The 8,174-nt window shown below is 36.0% G+C and overlaps 1 protein-coding gene across 1 annotated transcript in view; it reads left to right on the top strand.

The window, feature by feature from the left end:
- Positions 1-3,022: 3,022 nt before the first annotated feature.
- Positions 3,023-8,174, top strand: part of LOC120076370 (delta-aminolevulinic acid dehydratase, chloroplastic) — an 11,523-nt gene continuing 6,371 nt past the window's right edge. The window contains exons 1-12 of the mRNA XM_039030183.1: positions 3,023-3,181; positions 3,534-3,872; positions 4,434-4,545; positions 4,681-4,754; positions 4,996-5,064; positions 5,132-5,215; positions 5,322-5,391; positions 6,334-6,389; positions 6,733-6,854; positions 7,489-7,560; positions 7,652-7,733; positions 7,818-7,895. Of these exons, the coding sequence (XP_038886111.1) occupies positions 3,567-3,872; positions 4,434-4,545; positions 4,681-4,754; positions 4,996-5,064; positions 5,132-5,215; positions 5,322-5,391; positions 6,334-6,389; positions 6,733-6,854; positions 7,489-7,560; positions 7,652-7,733; positions 7,818-7,895 (1,125 nt within the window). The 5' untranslated portion in view covers positions 3,023-3,181; positions 3,534-3,566. The remainder of the gene's footprint in view (positions 3,182-3,533; positions 3,873-4,433; positions 4,546-4,680; positions 4,755-4,995; positions 5,065-5,131; positions 5,216-5,321; positions 5,392-6,333; positions 6,390-6,732; positions 6,855-7,488; positions 7,561-7,651; positions 7,734-7,817; positions 7,896-8,174) is intronic.

The following is an 8,174-nucleotide window of genomic DNA, read 5'->3' as shown; positions in this document are numbered from 1 at the left end:
AACCTATAATTTTAATATTTCATCTCATAAAACATATAAACTATAATTCTTTTTCTATTCTATGGTACTTAATGTAAATCTCATTTACATCAATCCTCCACTAGATGCATCTCATACATCATACCAATTATATCATATGTAATCAAAATACCTCTTGTAAATTTGAACATTTCAAATCAACACCAAGAACTGATCCTCAACTGAATCCATCGAGCTACCAAGGGGACCTTATGGACCTGTAGCTCGAAGCTCCAACGGTACGTGAATAATTGACTAAACTCTTTAGTCACGTATCCACCATTCGTTAACTGCCAGGCACTTCAGTAAATACCGACAGCTGAACTCTCCTTACCACAGATATATTATGTGTCCATCTTAACTAATGAGCAGTGCGACAACCCTTCACAGATCGCTCGTAAGTATAGTTGGGCAATAACCGTTATGCCCCTGTAGTTACATCTGTCTCCTTAAGTACCACTGATCCCTCTAATGAACATAAGTCATAGTCCTACAATGACTGAGTCTTCTCTTCCAAAAAGAAGCTATGGCCACTATGTTCAAGCCTCGGAATCAGCCCTTAAAGGAGTAATCTTTCTACTTATCCCTGCTTCGGGAAAGAAGTGAATTCCATCTTATGGATTGAGTTCCCAGCTCCCAGATCAGACAAGTCCCCAAAAAGGTAGACATGTTGAGTTGGTAATCTGGCCACTCTCACCCATACTAATCAAAGGACTGCCCTCAAAGGCAGGGGTTCCTAAAACACTCAAGATTGAGGTTGTGTCACCTATGGTCGTTTAGGTGAGATGTAAATCTCTAGTATCAATGACATTATATACAGAGTCTAGTCATCTCGTAGTCCATGTCTTATAAAAACTCTTTGTATAGGACACCTCCGCTCGCACGTCTCCACATGAATGGTCGGGATCTACTATCTGTAGTAGTTTACAATACTTGTAAACCTCTACAAAGCGGGTCGTATCCGTAGTGTCACCATGATCAGGTATCCCACCTTAATCCTGATACTACAGACCTATTTAGGTTATCATTTAAGACATGATCCACCTGTATATTACACATATGTGCTTAAGTTCACATAAGATAACCAAGAAATTTTGTTTATTGGATATGAGTAAATGTCAGAATTAAATAACGCTTATTTTATTCATTGAACAATGTGTATCTTTACAAAACAACGAGACTCCATGAGAATTAGGACACCAATCCCAACAGTTGCAAGTATATTCCCTGATGCATTTCATGCCCTGTGTATATACCATATTCGGAACAATTTGGTCGACAAATTCAAGAATAAGGACATAATCCCACACTTCTACCTAGCGGCGGAAGCTTATAGAATGTCTGACTTTCAGATATATTAAACTAAACTCCATCAATATCCTGGTGTGACGACTTATCTTGAGGAGGTTGGATTACAACGGTGGGCAAGGGTTTATCAAGTCCATTGTAGGTATGACAAGATGACGATAAATATAGTAGAATGCCTAAATGGAGTATTGAAAGATTCCCGAGAATTACCAGTCACGAAGTTATTAGAGCATATCCGCGAGTGGCTACAAGGTTGGTTCTATATTCGACATACACATGCAATGACATGCACAAACATTGTAACTGATTACACATTGAGTATTCTTAAGGAATCAAAATTGATGTCTAGAACATATTGTGTTTCTCTGGTGGATATGCATATAATTAATGTGGATGATGGATATTTTGGGGGGGAGGGGGGTTGGTTGATTTTCGTTCACGGACATGTACATGTATGGAGTTTAATTGCCTCAAGATCCCGTGCTCCTATGTAATATCTGCAGCGAACCTGAGAAACATTAATGTTAAAACATTATGTCAAAATGGTTTACAGTTGAATGTGTGCTTACTGCTTACGCTGAACCAATCTTTCCAGTCGGACATAGTCAAGAATGGGTTTGAATACCATATGTTGGAGATGTTAGAGATTTTGAACCAATTCTACCACTGCAAAAGGTAGAAAGTGTAGAATCGACGTCAAACCGTCTAGATACCTTCAATTGGAGAGGAGCCACGATAAATACACAAGTATACGATGTGGTCAGAGAGGACATAATAAGAAAACGTGCAGACGAACATCGATAACACCTGGCACTGGCCCATCTAGACTAAACAATATGTAATTTTCGCTTCGTTTTTTTCTGTACAATATGTAATTGTAGCACCAATTATACTGTACAATACATAATTGTAGCATAAATTTATCTAAACGATCGCTTTGTTGTTTATTTTCTTAGTTAAATGTACAACACTAATTGTATTCTACAAATTTAGCACAAATTTATTTAAACGACCGCATAACAAAAACTAAACGATTGCATAACAAAATCTAAACGGCCGCATAACAAAACCTAAACAATCATATAACAACTAAACAATCCCATAACAGATATCTAAATGACCACATAACAAATATCTAAACAATCGTATAACAAAAACTAAATGATGGCATAAACATATATCTAAACGATCGTATAACAAAAACTAAATCACATAATAAATATCTAAACGATCGCATAATTGATATCTAAACGATCGTATAACAAAAACTAAACGATCGCGTAACAATTATCCAAACGATCGCATAATGGATATCTAAACGATTGCGTACCAGTTAGCTAAACGATCGCATAACATATGTCTAAACGATCGCTTAGTATTCTCTATACGATCGCTCAGTAATCTCTATCCGATCACTTAGTAATATCTAAATGCTCGCTTAATATTCTCTCAACGATTGAGAAATGAACGAAATGGAGGGAGACCCTACGGTTTGAAGACTTTTAAAGAACTGAGGGTATTTTTGGAACTTCGCATAGGGAAAGGGTCAGTAATAAAAAAATTTTTAGGAAAAGGTCATTGTAGAAAATTTTTTGATTTTGAGTCATTTTGTGAAAATTTTCCAAAATGTCAATGGTAGAAAAGTTTTTAGGAAAAAATTATTGGTAAAAAACTTTTTGGATTTGAGGAGATTTTGTGAAATTTTTCGCCGCTGACCTTCTCTTCCATAGCAACGTTTGTTGAATCCTGATTGGTTGTTCAGTACACCTAACCATATACTCATCGGATAAGGTCGCCGGTACACCTACTCCCGTCCTCTCTCTCAATTCTTCCGCTGCTCGATTCAACTTCCACGGTGAGAGTTCTCCTCCTATTCTCTCTATTTTTTTTCTTCTTCAAATTCTTCTTAACTGCGATGGAAAAACAGGCTCCTATTACGGTTCAGATTCGTTTAAATTCGCCTGGATTGTGCTTACATTTCTTCTGCTTACCGGACATTGTTGATAACTTCTTTTCAGTTTTGGAACCTGAGATTTTTTCGTTTTTGTTGGTTTTCTTTTTGGATTCTATCTATCAGTCCGTTGTCGCGGTGATCTATCATATAATCAGGACTCTTATGCTGTTTTCTTCATCTCCTTTGATTATGTGCGCGATCTTATCATTCTGGATTACTGTGTTGTTTCTAATTATTCTGCTTGGATGTGCAGTTATTTTAGCTTCCTCGTACTTGGAATTAATTTATGGCTTCAACCGTTCTTAATGCGCCTAACAGCGTTCGAAGAATTAATGGTTTGGATTGCGGCTCCTATGTTGGGCTAAAACGTTCGCCCAATTCTAATTTCCTTTGCGTCAGGACCTCGGCCAATGTGCGTTCTCCGCGTCTTTTTGTTGTGAGAGCTACCGATGAGCGTGATGCACATATGAAGAAACTCGGACGGAGTGATGCAGAGTGCGAAGCTGCTGTTGTGGCTGGCAACGTTCCAGAAGCGCCTCCTGTGCCGCCAAAACCAGCATCGCCAGCTGGAACTCCTGTGGTTCCTTTGCTGGTTAGTTTGAGATATTACTGGATTTTCACATAAACTAAAATTACTAGCAGACGTTGAAATTAGTTTTAGAGATAGACGTTGAAATTAGTTTTAGAGATAACTACGATATAAATTCGGTTGATGAAATTTGCAAATCATAGTTGTTTTAGAAATGACATTCCAATCACGTTTTACCTTAACGGCATGTGTTTTAATTTCATCAAGAACTAATGGTCTTAGTTAAGTGATTTGTATATTTTGCAAACGATGGAAATGCTTAAAGAAAATTTTAAAAAGATAATTGAATGATTGGCAAAATACGCAAATGAAAGTTTTAAGAATTTTATTGTTGCCTCCAGTTTTTCTAGAATCGATAATAATTATGTTTGAAGTTTTGGAATTAGTTTTAGAATTTTGTGTTATCTTTGCTCCTAAGTATGCATTCAAAAGTCCTAAAGACAAATTATATTGAAAGAATTATCAAACATTTTTTTTTCTGTACTTCTAGTTTTATATACACTTGGAAGTTGGAACTATATATTAAAGTTGAGTGCTGTCTACTTCTGATGAATTTTCCATCAGCCTCTCAGTCGTCGTCCACGTCGTAACCGGAGGTCTCCAGCAATGAGAGCATCATTTCAGGAGACTAACCTGTCACCTTCCAATTTTGTATATCCACTATTCATTCATGAAGGTATGCAGTTGCACTATGCAATCATAATACCTCATCAATTTCTTATTTTCATACTCTATTATGGTGTGGTGCTGTTTGCATGACCTTTTTTAGTTTGTAAGCAATGTAAGTCTAAAGATTAGGGGAAATTTGCAGGCGAGGAGGATACACCAATTGGAGCTATGCCTGGATGTTACAGACTTGGATGGAGACATGGACTTTTGGAAGAGGTAACTTAGTCATATGGACTCTACTTTCTTCTGATCATAAAGGACTAAGGATTTGCCTTGTTGAAAATTTCACTTTTGCACGTTTCTTAGTGGTCTGCTGTTATTTGGATAATTTGGATTTATCTTTCTTTTAGAAGTTTGTTAGGCAAAGTGAATTCCTTTCAATGATGAGAGGAGATAGTGCAACTTAGAGATGCCCAGGCATTACTACTAATTAATAAGATAATCTTGTTGGAGGCAGGTTTCAAAAGCTCGGGATGTTGGTGTCAATTCTATTGTGTTATTCCCTAAAGTTCCAGATGCATTGAAGGTTTTTACCCATTCTTATACCACTTGTGTTTTCTTTACTAGCATAAGATGATCAGTTTTTGCTTCAGACTCCAACAGGGGACGAAGCTTATAATGATAATGGTTTAGTGCCTCGAACAATTCGATTGCTCAAGGACAGATACCCTGATCTTGTAAGTTAACTACACTATGTATGGATTTTTATTTAAGTTGTGGAATTATCATGGTTTCATGTGTGGAAAGATCACAGTTGTATATTGCACCAATCTACTTTTTCAGGTTATTTACACTGATGTTGCTTTGGATCCGTACTCTTCTGATGGCCATGATGGTATAGTTAGAGAGGATGGTAAGAATAGATACCTTTAGTTAAATGACATTACACTGTAGAAGCATTATATAAAATAATGTTTACATTAATGATTGTGATATCTTACGCAAGAGCGAAAGTTTCCCATTGCCTTTTCATTCACAAATTATGGAGTGTTTGGGATGCTGAGTTGTTTTTATACTCAATGAGTTATGATAGTTTGTGTTTAGGATGCAAACTATTTTGGTCCGTGTTTGGGGTGTAGACTATTTTAGTTTGGGTAGGAAATAGTAAACACCGTAGCGAAAAAGGGAAAGAGAGGATGAGTAGGAAATAGTAAACATTGTAAGAAAGAGGAATTTGAGATAGTAATATTGTAGTTAATTGTAGGTTATAATAGTTAGATTTCCAACTATTATAATTGAAGCACCAAACGTGGAGTGGCTATAATAGCCCACTCCACCCAGTTGAAGTTGGGGCCAAAACACCCCCTATGTATTTGTTCTGATGCATTTGTAACGGGATAAGTTTTGCTCCAAGTCTGATCTTGATACAGATGAAGCTTGGATGTGAAAATAGTCACTTGTGCAGAAAAATGTGCCCATGTGTATGAGAGAGAGTATTTTACGTCTGAATTGCTTTGTAATGATATCAGATACACAAGTGGATCTCAGCTGAACTTTCCTCCAAATAAGTTCCATTTTCTGATGTGTAAATTGTAATGACGACGGCTGTAATTTTTAATGGGAAAATATCTGCTTAGCAGTAGGCAGCAGAGGCTGTTATTGAGACTTCATTGAAATTCAATCTGTTAGAATTTCATAACCATCTCATAAAAGGGGAAAAAAAATCATAGCCATCGGCCTTTTATTCCAATTTTGAAAAATGATACCAATCATCATTCATCAGCGTTATTTCAGAATTAATCTTACAGTGTAGATAGTGTACATGGTCGTTTATTTATTTATTATATTTTTGCAGGAGTTATAATGAATGATGAGACCGTGCATCAATTATGCAAACAAGCTGTCTCCCAGGTAATTTTCTGAGATTGTTTTCTATGTAAATTCAACCCTTGAAGATTATAGGTTCATTTCCCATCTATGAATTAGTGTCCTGAAATTATGCAAATATGCACAACTATTTTTCAATATTTATTGTGATCTAACTGTCAGGAGTTCCAATATTAGTACGTTGAATTGCTTATAAATTTTGTTATGGAGTTTAGTGGATTTTTCCTTTGTTGGATGGGATATTACATATGTATTCATCATTTACCTTACAAGCTTCTCCCTACCCAGACAGCATCTTTCCGTATGTCCTATTACCAAAAATTTACTGGTTTATTTTTGTGGCTTACTAGCTCACTTTGATCACTAGGCCCGTGCTGGAGCAGATGTCGTCAGTCCAAGTGACATGATGGATGGTAGGGTAGGAGCAATTAGAAGGGCTCTTGATGCCGAAGGATTTTATCATGTCTCCATCATGTCTTACACAGCGAAGTAATTTTTCATCATCTATTTCACATTTGTTCTACCTTTTTTATTTTATTTTCTTGACGCAAGTTTGTACATCTAGTTTTAGCTTTGTGGTACTTAATTTTATAGAATATATATGCTCGACCCACTGCCTGCTAAAATAAAATTGAAATGATATTTAATCTTAGATTCTTCAAAAAATTGACTTCCAATAGTTGCAATGTTATGAGTTTAGATCTTGTAGATAGGGTGGAAAAAAGAATTATTAGATGCTTCAGTCATCCTTCGCCTCTAATATATTAAAAAATTAGAAGTTTGTTGTAATGAGCTATATTTCAACGATGCAGGGAAGTTGGTGTTTAAATAGGATAACTGATGGTGTATTTCTTTCTATGTGAATCAAATTCTTATCGAGTATTGCTGAATTTACTTTCAGCCCTTATCACTTAGGGGTGAATATTAAATAATATGCGGCATGTCTTTCAACCAGTGCAAACCAGTTTTTGTATGTGCAGCCAATCGACATGAATATGGCAATTCTGCTGCTGCTGCTCTCTCCCACTCTCTTCTTATTCTTCTTTTTTTTTCCCCAATTCATGAATGGTCCAATTGCTCTGTGTTGGATACCAGCAATGATTTTCTTGCTTCTTTTAAACAGGTATGCAAGCTCATTTTATGGTCCATTTCGTGAAGCACTAGATTCAAATCCTCGTTTTGGTGACAAAAAGACGTATGCAATTTGTTATATTATTATCACGAATTGAGATTTTACTTGCTTTAGTTTCCCAATTAGCAAACTAATCTTGCTTGCTTAACAAAAGTTACCAGATGAATCCAGCAAATTATAGAGAGGCTTTGATTGAAACCCGTGAAGATGAATCTGAAGGAGCCGATATTCTTCTGGTTAGTTGTCGTTTTTGGATATATTGTAAAAGAATTTACATGGTGATAGAGTCTATCTAGCTAAAGCTACTTCTCGATGTATAGGTGAAGCCTGGTCTACCCTACCTGGATATCATAAGACTTCTTAGGGATAATTCTCCTTTACCTATTGCAGCATATCAGGTATTATTAACTAATCTACTATTTGTCAAATATTATTTTATGTTTGTTGAAATATGTTAAATTAGCCCTAAGGGCATTTTTGTCTTTTTACTATATTTGCTAAATTAGGGTTTCACATTATTCTATTTATATCTAGGGTTGGGTCTATTGTAAAGTGACATAAAATAATAAGTTCTTTTCTATCGTGGTTTTTCTCCCTGAATTAGGGTTTTCCACGTAAATTCCTTGTGTTGTCTTCTTTCCCTATTTCAATATGGTATCAGAGTAAGGTGATGAAAA

This window comes from Benincasa hispida, chromosome 4, assembly GCF_009727055.1.
Source record: "Benincasa hispida cultivar B227 chromosome 4, ASM972705v1, whole genome shotgun sequence".
In the NCBI taxonomy this organism is placed as follows: domain Eukaryota; kingdom Viridiplantae; phylum Streptophyta; class Magnoliopsida; order Cucurbitales; family Cucurbitaceae; genus Benincasa; species Benincasa hispida.
The sequence above is the reverse complement of the archived record's forward strand: the minus strand, read 5'-3'. Positions and strand labels throughout refer to the sequence as shown.